The sequence below is a fragment of the Mesoplodon mirus genome (assembly GCF_964341445.2).
Source record: "Mesoplodon mirus genome assembly, chromosome: 14".
NCBI classification, from domain to species: Eukaryota; Metazoa; Chordata; class Mammalia; order Artiodactyla; family Ziphiidae; genus Mesoplodon; species Mesoplodon mirus.
The window spans coordinates 59761150-59778634 of record NC_138990.1 but is presented as its reverse complement, the minus strand read 5'-3'; the positions used below and the strand labels follow the sequence as shown (position 1 = coordinate 59778634).

Here is a 17485-nt window from a genome sequence, read left to right as displayed (position 1 = left end):
CTATATTTTTATTATTTATTATTGCAATAATTCCTGGATTACTGCAAGCCTATGTAATATTTCAATTCCAAGTGAGTTTTTTCCAACTGTTACTTTAATCTTTTACATTTTTATTCTGTTTGTGATCGTCTTCTACGAGTCAGTAGTGTTCACTGAGTTATGAGATGTCTAAATTTCAGCAAGGCATTTGATGAAGTCTCTCCTGATGTTCTTGTAGATAACATGTGAGCAGAATGGTAGAGTTAGGAGGATTCATAACTGGGGAATACCTAGACCCTAAGAGAGCTGGTTAATGAATTGATGAGAGCTTGGAGTGGGGCGGGGGATGGGGCCGGCAGGGAGCCAACTGTAATACTCACCAACGCCCTCTGTCCTCCACGCTGGTCCAGTCCACATTTTTAGTGATAACTTACAGCCTGCTTGTCCAATTGAGGTTTACCCAGCTTCCATTGGATGATGAATGTGCTGTATGAAGATCTGGGTTCTGGGAGGTACCCAAGACTCCTTCCCCAGCCAGTCCCCCCGTGCTGCCAGTTTTATTCCTTCGATGCTTCTCAAACACATCTTCTTCCTGTCTGTTCCTTGCTTTACACCCTCATCGTTTCTCTCTTCCACTACTGCAGCAGTCGTTCAGCTGGGCTCCCTGCCTCTAATATTGGCCTCTCAGCAGTAAGAACACTTCAGTGGACATGTTCACCTGACCTTGTTGCTTAAAATAACCCCTCGATGGCATCCCCTTGCCTGCAGAAAAATGTCCAAGCTCCTTCACGTGGCCGAGGAGGTTCCCCATGTCCTGGACATGCTGCTGCTCTAGCCTCATCTCCCGCTGTTCCCCACCTCGAATTCTGTGCTGAGGTCAGACTGCCTATAGTTCCTCATGTGGTCCATTCTGTTTTATGCCTTTGAACCTTTGAACCTTGGCTTGGAACCTTGGCTTGGAACCTTTGCTTGGTGGTTCCAACGCATTCTCCTCTCTCTTCCTCTGTAAGACTCAGGTGATCACTTCCACCACTATATTAGAATCACCTAGTCATTCATTTCTCTTTCTCAAGTTAGAATATAAACTCCCTAAAGCCATTATTCTTATTTCACTTAGCACCCAGCACATAGTAAGCAGGCAATAAATATTTGTGATCAGAACTGAGAATACAAAAAGATCTCAGCAATCTAAAAGATAGACCATAAAATTTAACAGGCATCCGCTTCAGTTTAAAACAAAGAAAACAAGTCTTGATTTAAGTCCTGAGTACAAGGTGGGAGATGGATGACTCACCACTGTCAGTGGACCATGTGAAAAAGAAAGGCCTGCGGTTCAGTTGACTTTATGCTCCACATGAGTCAACGATGTGATACAACTCCAGGAACCTCATGTGAGAACAGGGCAAGCAACAGTCCTGCTGCTCAGACCACGAGGGAGAGTCGTGTGCTGTTGTGTGGCGCCATGCCTGAAGAGGGGTGAGGCACATCCAAAGGAAGGTGGTTAGAACAGTGAGAGAGGGTGGACCCCATCATCTGGGGACTAGTTGAAGGAAGTAGGGGTGTTTCACCTGGAGAAGACAGAGGGGATATAATAACTGTATTCAAATGCCTAAAGGGCTCAAAATGCAGAATTGGGCCACTGAGTGGAAACTCCAAAAAGAACTTCATGGCAAATAGATCTATTAACAGTGGAACAGTCTGTCTTGTGAGCTCCAAATCACTGTAGGGTTCTACCAAGAGGCTCTGAGAAGAGGTGCTGTAGAGGGGATCTGAGCCCCTGAGGGAAGCGTGGACTAGGTGTTCTTTTATCCTGCTCAGCTTTGAGGCTTGAGGATTCAAGAGGTCACTGAGTTTATATTTATTGACTATTAGGCAGGGGTGCCAGGAGCACATCTTCTGATAGGAATGCCTTCTGTTACTCTAGGGGGAAAATTATGAATTACCTAAATAGAAAGTGCTTCTGGGCCAGAAGTCTGAATCTTAGTCACTTATTACATGGTTAGTGTGAAATCTACTCAGGAATGACGTCTGGTTGTCCCACCCAGGGTATCCAGAGTCTTGTGTGTTCACCTATGTCCTTTTGTGGAACTTTGAATAAAGTGATTGCCTCTTTTCCTTTGCTTTTTTGTTTTTTAGTTCTGGAGCATCTTGGCTTCTGGGAGGAAGTCAGAAGGATCATCTTGGGATCAGAGTTGATAACCGGATTCCCCTATACCTTCACGGTGCCAGGCCTGCCCCAGTACCTCCAGAGCCTCACCAAACTGGCCATCGCTGCAGTGTGGGCAGTAGCGGCCCAGGCTGGAGAGCAGGCAAGGGACGTTCCCATCTCCTTCTCTCAGCTGTTAGAGTCTTCCTTCCCTGAAGTGCGCCTGCTGACGCTGGAAGCCCTGTTGGAAAGGTTCTCAGCAGCAGCCTCGGGACTAGGAGAGAAGGGACTGCCGCCCTTGCTGTGGAATACGGAAGGGACATTCTTAATGTTGGCTATGAAGGAAACTCACCCAGAATGCCTCTGCAAGGTGAAGTCTCTGATGTACTGACCATCCCTTTCCACTCCCCACAGTCTTTGGCGAGCCCACTGGAGTGATAAGGTCAGGAGGCAGGATCAGTTTTGGCATCTCCAGGATTGGAAGGAGATTCAGCATCCAAAGGGCAAGGACTCTCTCGCACGATGCTTGGCATGGCTTCATGCATAAAAGAGCGCTAAGAAAAGTGTTTGATGATAATGGTATTGATGACAGAGATTAACCAAAGATAGAGTTTGAGAGAGTAAGCAGTCTTTGCTGACGTGGCTCTTTGGGGGCAGATGGTCACCTGGAAAGGAAAGGGCACTAACCTAGGAATATGGCATCTACCCTCTGATCCCAGTATGCCACTGCTCTAGACTGTCTTGGTCTCGCAAAGCTATTAAGGGGGAGAAAAGAAGTCAGTGGGCAGTTTTTGAAAGATAGAGTCCCTTATTGGTACAAATGATTACTATTTAGATTCTGGAGACTTTTCTGAGGTATGTGTGTATTTGTTTGTTTGTTTTCCATGGATCTGGCTCACACAGATACTGAAAATTCTCCATTGCATGGACCCCAGTGAGTGGCTTCCTCAGACAGAGCGCTGTGTCCATCTAACCCCAAAGGAGTTCTTGATCTGGACAATGGATATTGCTTCCAATGAAAGGTTTGCCTCCAGTGCTCCCTGTGCAAACTTGGTACAACACATGGTCCCATCAGTCAGTTATGTAATGAACTTGAGCACAGTCCTGGTCTAAGGACTCAGGTCCTGTATTTCATTCTAAGTCTCAGCCTGTGTTCTAAGCCCAAGCAATAGAATGATGTCAGAGTGCCCCATTAGTTACCAAAAGGGAATTGCTTCCGGAGGCATTTGTATAGCCACAAGGTAGAAATTTCCAGTAGTATTCACAGCCACATGGATTACAGACTATCTGTAAAAAACATATGTATATAAAATGTTCGATTTTATTTATTTATGTATGTATTTTCATATTTATTTATTGAAGTATAATTGACTTACAATATTATATTAGTTTCAGGGTGATTATATGTTTTGTGTGATTTCTGGCTGACTTTCCTAGGTCTGAAATACAAAGTGAAGCTCTGAGACTCGCCTCCAAAGTGATTGCCCACCACATGCAGACGTGTGAGGAGGTGAGGTTGATTTCCCCTGTTTTGGGGTCCAGATCTCTGTCCTCTGATTTCCCTGGAAGGTGTCAGTAAAAGTAAACTGTCCCACAGGCAGAATCTCTGTGGCATATGTGTGTAGCTTCTACAGAAATATCATTCATGTTGGTCTTTCACTTTAGGTATAACTTGGGGAGAATTTTCTGAGCACCATGTTTGGCATTTCCTTTCTCTTGTTCTGGGCACATTTGATTTGAGTCCATGAGGGCAACACAGCCTCCTCCCTCCAGGACATACGTGCATTTATGCCCAAACTCCTTGTTTTTTCCTGTTTTTCTCGCTAGACTCTTCATCTAATGAGGGAATGAGCAAGTCAGTTCCAAGGATTGCAAGTCACTAGGATTGCATCCTAGTCAACTATGTATGAAAATATATCACTAAGGCTTAAATATCCCCCCCAAACGTGGTCCAGCTGGCTTTGTGTGGAGGCCCAGATGTGTCCCACCTGTCTTAGGACATGTCTTTGGGGGTGGGGTGGACCTAAAATAATCAAAACAGCTTCCTGGGGAAGAAAAGGGAACCCTTCTACACTGTTGGTGGGAATGTAAATTAGTGTAGCCACTGTGGAAAACAGTATGGAGGTTCCTTAAAAAACTGAAAATAGAGCTACCATATGATCCAGTAATCCCACTCCTGGGCATATATCCAGAAAAGATGAAAACTCTGATTTGAAAAGATACATGCACCCCAGTGTTCATAGCAACACTATTTACAATAGCCAAGACATGAAAACAACCCAAGTGCCTATCAACAGACAGTTGGCTTAAGGAGATGGGATATACACATACAATGGAATATTACTCAGCCATAAAAAAGAATGAAATAATGCCATTTGCAGCAACATGGATGAACCTAGAGAATATCATGCTAAGTGAAGTTAGGTCAGACAGAGAAAGACAAATAGCATATGATATCACTTATACGTAGAATCTAAAAAATAATACAAATGAATCTATGTACAAAACAGAAACAGACTCACAGACATAGAAAACAAACTTATGGCTACCAAAGGGGAAAAGGAGGGTGGGAAAGGGATAAATTAGGAGTATGGGATTAACAGATACAAACTACTATACATAAAATAGATAAGCAACAAGGATTTACTATATAGCACAAGGAACTATATTCAGTATCTTGTAATAACCTATAATGGGAAATAATCTGAAAAAAAAATATATATATATATAACTGAATCACTTTGCTGTACACCACTGTAAGTATAGTTGAAGTAAATCAACCATACTTCAATTTTAAAAAAAAAACAGCTTCCTGGAACGATGCCTTAGGACAAATACTTGCATACTTAGGGGCATATGAGAAAGATGCCACCATCAGAGAACTATTATAAATAGAAGGCAGTCAATACCACAGTAAAATTACCTGAAGATCTTGGTTTCACATCACCACACTGTGATCGTGGCCCCATAACATTGTGGATTCCTATTCCTTATGCTCCAACAGCCCTGAGAGAGGTACTGGGGGTACAAGGATGAAGAAGACTGGAGGGCAGTCTAATGAGAGAAAAGGAGCATTAGATCATGATATTAAATGATACTCTAGTAGGAAGGAGGCTGAGGGAAACCAGAGGCCGGAGGGAGTGTTTGCAGAGCTGAGGAAGACTTCACATAGGAGATTGTTAAATTCAGAGAGAGAAGACCAGAGGGTGAGTACTAAGCAGATACACAGTTTCACTGGGTCTGTCATTCAGAGGCAGGCCAAGGGGCCAGAGCCAGCTGGTCACTAGGAGATGCAAAAGCTGAAAAAGAAAGTCATGTGTGTGTTTTGGGGAGGACAGGAGGAGAGTTTGTAGGAAGGGAGAGGATTTGCTTAAAAAAACTACAGCCTGGGGTGGGGGGTGGGGGGTGGAGAAGAAGTTCTGAGAAAGTAGTCACAGGGCAGCCTAACAAGTCTGTCAAAAAACAGCGTTCTCATCTAAAGCCGTTTTTAACCAGTTGTCATGTGCATCTCAGAGGCACTGCTTGGTACTTGAATGAAATGATATTTGAAGAATATTGGAAAATTTTCAGGGAGAGAAAAGTTAACAAGTCAGCAGCTTCCTCACGATCTAAGACACTGATCAGTTCAGTTCCGTAGATGCTTATAGATGATCAGAGGAGCCAGTAATCTCATTTTGAATATTTAAAGAGGGCTTAGCTGATAGGGGAAGTAAAATTTATTTGGAACAATAATCTCCTTTCTAGAAAAAGTAAAGAACCAGAGTTTAAAAGATGGAAACAACCCAAATGTCCATCAACTGACTGATGAATGGGTAAACAAAATATATCTATATAATGGAATATTTTTCAGCCATAAAAAGTAATGAAGTACTGATACATACATCCTACAGTGTGGATGAGCCCTGAAAACATGCTGAGTGAAAGAAACCAGTCACAAAAGACCACATATTCTATGATTCAATTTTTTAACCATTTTTTATTAAAGTATAGTTAATTTTGATTCAGTTTTATATATATATATACTTTTTCAGATTCTTTTCCATTATAGGTTACTACAAGATACTGAATATAGTTCCCTGTGCTATACAGTAAGTCCTTGTTGTTTATCTATTTTATATACAGTAGTGTGTATATGTTAATCCCAGACTCCTAATTTATCTCTCGCCTTGCCCATCCACCATCCCCTTTGGTTACTGTAAGTTTGTTTTCTATGTCTGTGAGTCTATTTCTGCTTTGTAGATAAGTTCATTTATATTATTTTTTTAGATTCCACATATAAGAGATATCATATTATATTTGTCTTTGTCTGACTTACTTCACTTAGTATGATAATCTCTAGGTCCATCCATGTTGCTGCAAATGGCATTATTTCATTCTTTTTTATGGCTGAGTAATAGTCCATTGTGTATATATGTCACATCTTCTTTATCCATGGATAAAGTTGATGGATACTTAGGTTGCTTCCATGTCTTGGCTATTGTAAATAGTGCCACTGTGCACATTGGTGTAGCATGTGTCTTTTCCAATTAGAGTTTTCTCCGGATATATGCCCAGGAGTGGGATTGCAGGATCATATGGTAGTTCTAGTTTTAGTTTTTTAAGGAACCTCCAAAGTGTTCTCCATAGAGGCTGCACTAATTTAAATTCCCACCAACAGTGTAGGGGAGGGTTCCCTTTTCTCCACACCTGCTCCAGCATTTATTATTTGTAGACTGTTTTTTTTTTTTTTATATGGTGGATTTTATTTCCACGTTGGTTTTGACAGCTTTCACTTAGTTTAGGGTAGTGCATCTCTCTTCTCTCTACCACTGCCTTTTTTTTTTTTTGCGGCACGCGGGCCTCTCACCGCTGTGGCCTCTGCCGCCGCGGAGCACAGGCTCCGGACGCACAGACTCAGCGGCCACGGCTCATGGGCCCAGCCACTCTGCAGCATGCGGGATCCTCCCAGACCGGGGCACGAACCCGCGTCCCCTGCATCGGCAGGCAGACCCCCAACCACTGCGCCACCAGGGAAGCCCTATTATTTGTAGACTTTTTAATGACGGCCATTCTTACTGGTATGAAATGATACCTCATTGTAGTTTTGATTTGCATTTCTCTAATAATTAGTGGTTTTGAGCATCTTTTCATGTGCCTGTTGGCCATCTGTATGATTCAGTTTATATGAAATGTGCAGAACGGACAAATCCATAAAGACAAAGTAGATTAATGGTTTAAGACTGGGCGAGGGGGAGCTGACAGGATGGGGATGATAACTAAAGTATACGGGACTTCCCTTTTTGGTGACGAAAATGTTCTAAAATTGACTGTGGTGATGGTTGTACACACATATCTGTGAATATACTAAAAATCATTGAATTATGTATTTAAATGGGTAAATTATATGGTATGTGAATTGTATCTCAATAAAGCTGTTACTATAAAGAAACAACAGTAGGGCTTTGTTTAAACAATAATGTTAGTTAGGATGCTGCTTTAAATGTAACAGAAACTCAAAAATACAGTGGCTTAAACCAGAGAGAAGCAGTCCAAAGCAGATAGTGGCTTGACATTATTGGGCTCCCAGGCCCTTCTACCTTGTTGTTCTGCTGTCCTTAACGTGGCTTCCATCTTCTGGTCCCAGATAGTTGCTCCAGCTCCCATCATCTTGTCCTTGTTCAACTAGCAGGACAGAGAAACCCAAGAAATGAAGGTCACACATCTTTCCTTACATGTGACCTGAAATTGCACAGATACCACTTTTAATGGCATCCCATTAGTCAGAACTTAATCACGTTACTCCCCAATGCAAGGGAGCCTGGGAAACGCATATGTAGCTCATCCCTAATTCCATGTCTGCCCATGTCACATCTTCTGAACTGCTGTATGTACACTTTGTACTTTTAGACCAGGGACTTGGTGGCCCCCAACCTGAAGCAGTGGGTTCAGTTGGTCCTCTCTTCTTGTGGAGATCATCTTCCCACCGAGTCCAGGCTGGCTGCTGCTGAAGTTCTCACCAGCACTGCACCATTTTTCCTCACCAACCCCCATCCCATTCTTGGTAAGTGCGCTGAGCCGCTGTTGGGTGGGGGGGTGGGGGGGAGGTGTCCATCTTACCAAATGCAGTAAAAGCATGAATAGATGCTCTAGGTTAAAAGAAGAAGGGAAGATGAAAGGTGACAGCATACACCATACCTTTACATCTTTCAAAGATCTTCCCACCGTCTCACTCTCCTACTCTAATCACTTTTCACCAACAGCCTCTTTTTTTTTTTTTAACGTAAATTTATTTATTTATTTTTAATTTTGGCTGCCTTGGGTCTTTGTTGCTGCGGGCGGGCTTTTCTCTAGTTGTGGCACGCGGGCTTCTCATTGGGTGGCTTCTCTTGTTGCAGAGCACGGGCTCTAGGCGCGCGGGCTTCAGTAGTTGTGGCTCGCAGGCTCAATAGTTGTGGCTTTCGGGCTCTAGAGCACAGGCTCAGTAGTTGTGGCACACGGGCTTAGTTGCTCCGCGGCATGTGGGATCTTCCCGGACCAGGGCTCAAACTCATGTCCCCTGCATTGGCAGGCGGGTTCTTAACCACTGCGCCACCAGGGAAGCCCCACCAACAGCCTCTGAATTAGCCTCTTTTCTTTCTATCTTGTCCCCCAAGCCATTCTCCTTATGCTTCCAAAAGCCTCTGTGGTCTTTCTGAAATACAGATCTGAGCATTTTCCTCCACTGCTTAAAGCCTTTGAGTGGGTGCCCATTGCCTTCAGGATAAAACCTAAATGCTCTTTAGCCTGGCTCAGAAGGCCCTTCCTCTTCTGTGCCCTGCCTGCTTCTCCCTCCTCACTGGCCACCACTCCCCATGCGTCATCAGCGGGGAACAGTTCTCTAAACAAACTGCTGCTCGACTGACTCCTGTTGGTCTTTCAAGACTCAGCCTAACCATCACCTCTTCCAAGAAGCCTGTTGCAGTGACCTTGGTGAGAAATAAATGGGACAGAGTGAAGTGTGGCCTTGAGGAAGAAGAAAGACCAGGCTCGAAGGCATTTAGGAAGTAGAATCAGCAGGACTTGGTGTTGAGGTTAATATAAAGGGAACATTCAAGGATGACTTCCAGGCTTCTGGCTTAAATGACTAGGACGACTGCTGGTTCCTTTCACTGAAAGTAGTTTTAAGTTTAAGCCATCTTTGGACTTCCCTGGTGGTCCAGTGGTTAAGACTCTGAGCTTGCACTGCAGGGTGCGCAGGTTCAATCCCTGGTTGGGGAAGATCCTGCATGCAGCGCAGCGTGGCCAAAAAATAAAATAAAAAAAGTTTAGGGCTTCCCTGGTGGCTCAGTGGTTGAGAGTCCGCCTGCCGATGCAGGGGACACGGGTTCGTGCCCCGGGCCGGGAAGATCCCACATGCCGCAGAGCGGCTGGGCCCGTGAGCCATGGCCACTGAACCTGTGCATCGGGAGCCTGTGCTCCACGACGAGAGAGGCCACAGCAGTGAGAGGCCCGTGTACCACAAAAAAAAAAAAAAAAGTTTAAGGCATCTTTGGGAAGTAAAGGTAGAGATATTCTGAAATCAAATAGATGTACAGTTCCAACCATATTCTCTATTTTCATGTCTCTTTCCTCATGCCACCCCCTGTCCTTCAAGAGTAATAATTAGGAAAGAGCGTCATATCAATGGTGGTTGAGAAAACTGAGCTTTAGGAAACCCAAAGGAATTGAAAAACCATAGGGGTTTTTGTTTTAACTTAAAAAAATTTTTTTTAATTATAGTGTTTTGTTTTAAGCATAGGGTTTACTAAAAGGAAAACTCAGGACCCAAAGCCGTGTCTGAGTCCTGACCCTGCCCTCTCCTGCCATCTTACCCCCATATTAACCATGCTGGGATTCTCTTCCATCCATTATGGGAATTCTGTTTTTGTTCTCCTCTTCCATGCCCAGCCCTGGAGAATAAATCATGGTCCCTGCATCCGGGGAGCTTTCAGTATAGTTGTGGAGAAAAGATTTACAGAATAAAAAAAAGAACTGCTTTTTCAGGTGGTGGGATTCAAATTTTAAGTGTTATCAGAGTTCAGACCAATCAAGTGTCTCATGTCTCTGGATCTATCTGAGAAAGAGTTGTCTTTGGTATCTTCATACATCTTTCTTCTAAGTCAGCGGTCCCCAGCCTTTTTGGCACCAGGGACTGGTTCTGTGGAAGACAGTTTTTCCACAGACCGGGGCGGAGTGGGGAGAGGGTTCAGGCGGTCATGCGAGCGGTGGGGCGGGGATGGGGAGCGGCTGATGAAGCTTCGCTGGCTCCCTTCCTGCTGTGCAGCCCGATTCCTAACAGGCCCCAGCCTCGGGGGTTGGGGACCCCTGTTCTAAGTGACTTTTAGGCATCTTTTTTACACCCAAAGGGGGACTGAAAGGGGACCTGCTACAATTTTGCTTTAATCATTGGACCCAGAGGAATAAGAGCAAAGGTTTATAAACTTTGGTGACACTTCTCAGGGAGGGTAATATCATTTTGCAGCACATTTTCTGGGTGACTTTGGCTGCTCTGACCCTGGTTCATAGGAGGAAAATGTGTGTGGAATAATGTAGAATTTCTGAGTGAAACTGAGTCCTGGGCAAAAGCCACTGGTTCATCATGAATTGTTGGAGCTGCTTAGGGCATCACAGGCAGTGAAGAAGGAGGTCGGCCGTGGCTGGCGGCCTGCAAGAACATGAAAAACAGGCACAGAACTGAGAGGCAAAGGACATAAAGTGCATGGGGACAAGTCAAGGGCAGACCGAAGTCATTTAAGGAGAAAGAAAAATTGAAATGGACTAAAGAGGGAAGATTGAGGACCTTAGCGGTATAAGAAAATGTTAAGAAAGGGAAATCTGAAACCCTAGAGAACAATTAGAATGGATAGGTTCTGAAAGACTGAGTAAAATTTAAAGCCAGATTTATAACAGGCAGGAGAGCACAAACCTCAGAGGGAGGCATTGCTGCTCTCAGTATGACTAGAGCATTGGTGGCTCTGATATTGGGCTCTCTGTGGACAGATGAGGGAGAGGGTGAGCTAAGGAGAGCTCTCAGGGCGGGGTTGGTTCCCCACTGAACGTCAAGGGATGATGAGTGGTGGTCTTCCGTGGCAACCCATCCCACCTGGACAGTATGTGTCCCTCCTTTGAGGCCCTGCCCCCTCTCCCCTCCCTCACGCAGTCCGCCTCCTGTTACACCAGTCCCCTGGGACCTTTCCCTGTGGTGAGTCACAGCCACGTGTCTCCAGTCCTGCCTTCTCCTTACCTTGTGTTCTCCACTTGATGTCCCTTTCGGGTGCTCAGGGGCAGACACTGTCTGTTCCTGGTCTCTGGTCCCCAGCAGCACGATGCACAGGGACTTGATGGGGTCCCTGCCCAGGAGCAATGGCGGTCAGGTCGTAGGCCCCGCGTAGACGTGGCACAGGCTGGTGCCTTTATCATGGTTCTTTGCTTTTTTTCAATTCTTGCCCCCCCAAAGCATAATCTTGATTGAAACTTTGCTTTCAGAATTTATAAGCTGAAACAGTCACTCCAATTAACACTGGGCTAGTTTCCCCAAAGCACTCTTGATGCATAAAGTTTCATTCTGAGAAGCATGAGTCATTGACTAAGGCCCGTTGACAGCTGGGCCTTAGTCAGCCAAGGCCGTACCTTCTAGGGGGCCTTGCCTGGGGCTGGTTGCCTCCAGAAGTGTTTCCTATTCAAAAGGACATTTTCAGACCTGTCCCCTTAGGGTCCTCTCTCTTCTGGCATTTATCTGACTCTCAAGTCTCCCTTCCTTGCAGTACCCACAAAAAAGGAGTAACTGTTGCTCATTCAGTACTGGATTTGAAACAGTATTTGTACCTGCTTGTAAGTTGCATCCTAGGTAATTTGAATTCTTTTTGGCCTTCTTAGGACTGCAAGATACGCTTGCTCTCTGGAAAAGTGTCCTCACCCTCCTGCAGAGTGAGGAGCAAGTAATCCGAGATGCAGCCACAGAAACCGTGATGGCTTCCATGTCACAGGAAAACACTTGCCAGTCAACAGGTACCTCATTCTTAGCTTTCTTCGATGCCTTATTGCTCTCGGACAGGGGTTGGCACACTTTCTGTAAAGGGCCAGAGAGTGAATATTTTAGGCTTTGTTGGCCATTCAGTCTCTGTCTCAACTCTGCCATTTTAGTGGGAAAGTAGCCATAAACAATAGGAAAACAAGTGTACGTGAGTGTGTTCCAATAAAGCTTTATTTATAAAAACAGGTGGCTTCCCAGATTTGATCTGCTAACCACAGTTCGCTGACCTCTGCTCTAGGACATCATAGAGAAAAATTGCTTTCAGAGGTAGAAATGTAGTAAACAGTGCCTTTTGTTAGTGACATTGACATCCTTTTTAAATAAGGCCAAGTCTGGATCTTCTGTGTGGTTACATAATCCAGAGATCTAGATCCATCATTTTGCTCCTCTGTGCATTTCTACACATAAAAGAAACAGGTGAGTGTAAGTCAAGTTGGTCCTCTTTGTGCCTTGGCTCCTCATTGGGTGGTGACGTCAACCCAGGGGGCAGGAGGGGAATGGAAAGAGGAGCAGCCTAGGTGGGTGGTTCTGAGCTCATAGCCACTCAGTTCATAATATGAGCTGTTAGGGCCCTGGGCCCTAGTTACCTGTATGCAATGGCAAATGCTGTGGAAGCAAAAGGGAACTCCAGGCTGCAGGTGGAAAACGAGCTGCTGGGTGGAAGGGATGGGGCTAGGTGGAGTAGAAGCAAGGTCACGCCTCTGGGCAAATGGCCATCTGGGAGGGTGACCACTCTGGTGGACTTGGATTCCATGCACTTGGGGCTAGGTGTCAGGAAAGATCTCTGGGTCAGCCATCCCAAAGAGAAGTAAGAACACCGTTTTGAGACAGGTAGTCACAGGCTGAGCAAAGACGTTTACCTTAATGGACAGCAGGATGGGAGGGGAAATAGCCATACTGTGTTGGTAACTGATTCGGGCCCCTCATTCCCATGGGTAGGGTTGTGGTCCCTGGAAGCTTCTCCTAGAATGTGTGAACATCCCCATACCTGAGTCCTCCGTTGTAATGGTCTGGGCACTTTTCTCTACATGTATGGAAGGAGCTGGTGTCTTAATCATCTTCCAGTGATACTGCTCCAGGGCACATTTAGCCAGGATGAGCTTGGCCTCTCAGTGGGAAAACATCCAGATGGGTGCTGCGACTGCTGTACCGGCAGCCTTCTCCCCATCCCTGTCCTCATACCTAAAATTCTGCCATTAACGATTCCTTCCTTTTCCAATTGTGCATTGTCCTTAGAAGGACACACGGAGCACCAAGCAAGCGCTAAGTAAGCATTTGGTGGAACGTAACACTCACTAGACTTCTATAGGACCCTCTCACCAAAGATGGGAAAGATCATTTCATGGTGGAATTCATAAGTGGACTTCTTCCCTCCTAGTCTTTAGAGTTTTTGCCCTGCTACTTTTATTTCTTTCAGAATTTTTCCCAGTTCATTTATAGTAAAACTATATTACCATGTTCTCCCTCCTTCTGGTTTGAATTTTTTCTCAAGAAATAGAAATCAGTAATTATATTTTGAGTGCCTTTTGCGTGTGAAACTCCATGTGTGAAAGCCTCTGAGGGAGTAAGTAATGTAAAAGCCTACTTGTCTATCTTTGTATTCCCTATCTTGGTCCATAAAAGAGAATCTGAGGTGTGAAAAGACAAGAATTCTATAACAGCTAAACGTAGTATGTTACCCTGGACCAGATCCTGTACTGGAGGGGTGAAAAGCCATACAGGAAATTATTAGAATAGCTGACAATATTGAAATATTGTCTATAGATTAAAATTGATATTAAATGTCATGAATTTGATAACCATACTATGATTTTGTAAGAGAATATTTTTATTAGGAAATACACAACTGAAATATTAAGGTGGAAAAGGGCACAATGCCTGCAACTTACTCTCAAATGGTTCCGAAAAAAATAAAACTATGTGTGCGTATAAATAGTAAACACAGATAGGTAGTTGCTGTACTTGCATCTTTTCCATATGTTTAAAATTATTTCAAAATAAAATGTTTTTTAAAAAACCCAAGTCCACAACTAGAAAAGACTAACACAGTATATACTGGTAGACCATCTGGCTGGTTTATCAACTATTCCACACCCCCAGTGTGACTCCTTTCTTCTAAATTACATGAAAACATCCTGCCTGTCCCCCACCTTTTTTTTTTTTAACTCATTTTGAGTGAATTTTTGCATCCGAAAAATCAAACCCAAGCCAGATACCTCCCATTCAGAGATCTCAGCAGCATGACGTCGCCGTGTGGGGATACTCATTCAGCATGTCCCCGTGTGTTCTCTGTTCTGCCTGATAGCAGTGCTTAAACAGAATTTCTGTAATGCAGCGTGATTTTCTTAAGCAAAAAATGCACATCTTTCTGCTTTAGACTGAAAAGTAACTGAGGATTGAGTATCACCCCCTGATTTTTCACTTTAGTCAGAAGTTTAGCCAGCTGATTCATTAGAACAATATTGTCTTGTTTTGACATCTCTCAAGGATACCAAGCAGCTGATGGTAAGTCTTCACATTCCTTCAGCACACAGGGGTTTTGTAGCATACCCTGCTAATGGTTTGCTCTTTGGTGGTCCAAAGTCCATTATTACTACTGAGTCTTGAATACCTTGAAAATACGTGTCATTTCATTAATTTTGTCCTCAAATCAGTGGCTTAAAAAGTGCCACAGTAATATCATAATATTAAATTATGTTAATATTTAATGTCTTCTTTGAGAAGACTAAATATTGTTAAATTAATTCTTACTTCTCCTCCTAAGAAAGAAAGAAATCATGAGGACTCCTTGCCTCTGAGATCTCATCCTGTAAATGAGGGCTGGATGGGGAAGAAAGAGCTCTGTGCTCATACTGACAGCCTGCTGGGGACGTGGAGAGATGGAGGTGCATTTTGGTTGTGGGGTCTAGGGAGGTTCCTGAGAGTGGCGCTGGCCCAGAAGAAGGGATAAGTGGCAGATGAGAACATTTCAACACGGAAGGAAAAGCCGGAGCCAAACCTGGAGTTGGGGGCAACTTGGGAGCCGATTGGGGAGCAGCAAGTGGACTTGTGTGGCCAGAACATAGGCTGAGGCCAGGGGGGTGGAGTGGGAGGCAAAGCTAGAAAGGCAGGAGTGGCCACACTTGGGATGGCTTTGAATGCCAAGCCAAGGACCTCCTCTTGTAGGCGAAGGGAGGCTGGAGAGGCTTTCACACAGAGGAGTAGTGTTGCCAGGAACGTGGGTGTGAGGGGCTCTTTCTGGCAGCTGTGCATGAGATGGATCAGGGCTGGGGCTGAGTCAGTGGGGGTGAGTCAGGAGGTCAACTGGGAGCTGGTAGCAAGAGTCCTCATGAGCCACCATCCGTGGTGATGGGGTGGAGAGAGCATGGGGTAGACTCAAGAGGATTTGGGGGCTGTGCTTGTGGGCGGTGGGAGAGAAGGGAAAGCAGAGACGACCTCAAGGTTTCAAACACCTCGACGTGCCTCAGGCACTGACAAAGCAGTTGGGCTATCACGTTCCAGGAAGTGAAACTTCCTGGAACTGGGAAAGGCACTTAGAGGCCACAAGTCACTGTGATCTGGGACAGAGTATTCCTTAGGCCTTGGAGAGATGGGCAGTGGAAACTGAGAGGGCAAAGGGGGACCTTTATCAGCTGGAGGAACAGAGTGCGCTGTCCGGCTCTGTCCTGCCCTCTCCAGCACACGGCGCAGTGCCCCTGGGAGCCCCCGGCAGGCCGTCACAGGGCAGCTGCTGGTGTTGGTAGCTCTGGCTAGAAACCGTGGAAGAGGCAAGCGTGAAACCAGTCGCTGTGCACACGGCTGGCTTTAGGTGGAGATTTGTGGTGTGCATTAGTTCATGATTCTGGAAATAACTCAGTGTTTAGATAGCCCTTGTGAGGATGGATTTGTTGGTCACCTTCTTGCCTGCCGAGTTCTTCTGCTGTCCTCCTGCATGTGCGCCACCCAACATGGTCACCTGGAAGGTGGAACTCATAGGCTATTAACAACCCTCTGAGCACCCCTGAGGCCCCTTCAGCTTTAGATGGGAGGAAGCCCCAGCAGCGGGACCCTCCCTGCCCCTCCCCTCCCCTCTGTGCCCGTCACAGCACGCCAAGAGGACAGAAGAAATGGCACATCTAGGGCTCAAGAGGAGGGGATTGAAGTTCACAGCCGGGAAGAGACAGTGTACGGGCAGGACTCCAGGTGGGCCTCCACCTCTCTCCTGCCCCTGCTCTGACTTGACTTCAAGCCTTGAAATGCTCTGGAAAGAGCTCTCGTTTCAAGAGCAGGAGACACTCAAGGCTGTAGCTCGGCCGCTCCCACTTCCCGGGCTCTCCCACTTGTGCCTGAGCAGCTCGCTCACATCTGTCTTATAGACTCATATATCAGGATTTCACATCAGAGCTCATTTGAACAAGGGCTTCCGTGTGAGGGAAGAAACCAACCTGGACACTATTTAAATTTAAATCACTAGCTTTGTGTGATTCTCAAGTGAGGCAGACAGAGTTCTGGGTGGAAGCAACAGGAGAGGCCCCTGTGAAGGTACGAATTTTAACAGCCTGTTTAGGAGGAGGAGAGGATGAAAAAGCACCTTTAAAAAAAGCACCCCACCCAGAGGTCTAGAAGATGGCCAGAATTCAGCAATGCGGGGTTATTCTGTAGCCTTTTTTTTTTTAATTGTATTGAAGTATAGTTGATTTATAATGTTGTGTTAATTTCTGCTGCACAGCAAAATGATTATCGAGTTATACATACATATATTCTTTTCCATTATGGTTTATCACAGGATACTGGATATCATTCCCTGTGCTGTACAGTAGGACCTTGTTGTTTATCCATCCTGTATGTAACTGTTGGCATCTGCATGGCCTCTCTTTGATGTAGAACCCTTTGTCTCTGTTACAGGGTCTCTGTTGGGTCTAACTCGATAGGCTAGTGTCAGACTTGAGGACTCCAGAGTAAGAGGATAGAAGGCTCTGACCTGAGGGGTCCCACAGAGATGGCTCAATCTGGAGGCCCTCGGGCGGAACCCTGCGTGCTCACCTTGCGGAGCAGGGGGCTCTCTGAGCAGGAGATGGGTGGGAGGGGCTGCCGGCAGGCAGGGGGCTGTTCTGAAGCCCTTTCCTCCGGCACCGGCACCGCACCCTCTCCAGCTCGGGATCTCCCTCCCTCCCTCCTCTTCCAGCTTCATCCTGCGTTTGCCGCCTGATTCAGGAGGCCTCCTCCCTTTCCCTGTTTCCATTTATGAGATTCAAAGAAAGTTTCTGATACCCAGCAGTCGCTTTAGTTGTTGCAGGAAAAGAAAGAGAAGCCAGTTAACAAGGAATTTGAAGGGGGACCCAGACCTCAAA

The 17485-nt window shown here is 45.4% G+C and overlaps 1 protein-coding gene across 1 annotated transcript in view; it reads left to right on the top strand.

The window, feature by feature from the left end:
* THADA (THADA armadillo repeat containing) overlaps positions 1 to 17485 on the top strand; it is a 317064-nt gene that overhangs the window by 258877 nt on the left and 40702 nt on the right. Inside the window, exons 32-36 of the mRNA XM_082643116.1 lie at positions 2116 to 2495; positions 3029 to 3147; positions 3563 to 3635; positions 8012 to 8165; positions 11999 to 12130. Coding sequence (XP_082499242.1) covers positions 2116 to 2495; positions 3029 to 3147; positions 3563 to 3635; positions 8012 to 8165; positions 11999 to 12130 — 858 coding nt within the window. The remainder of the gene's footprint in view (positions 1 to 2115; positions 2496 to 3028; positions 3148 to 3562; positions 3636 to 8011; positions 8166 to 11998; positions 12131 to 17485) is intronic.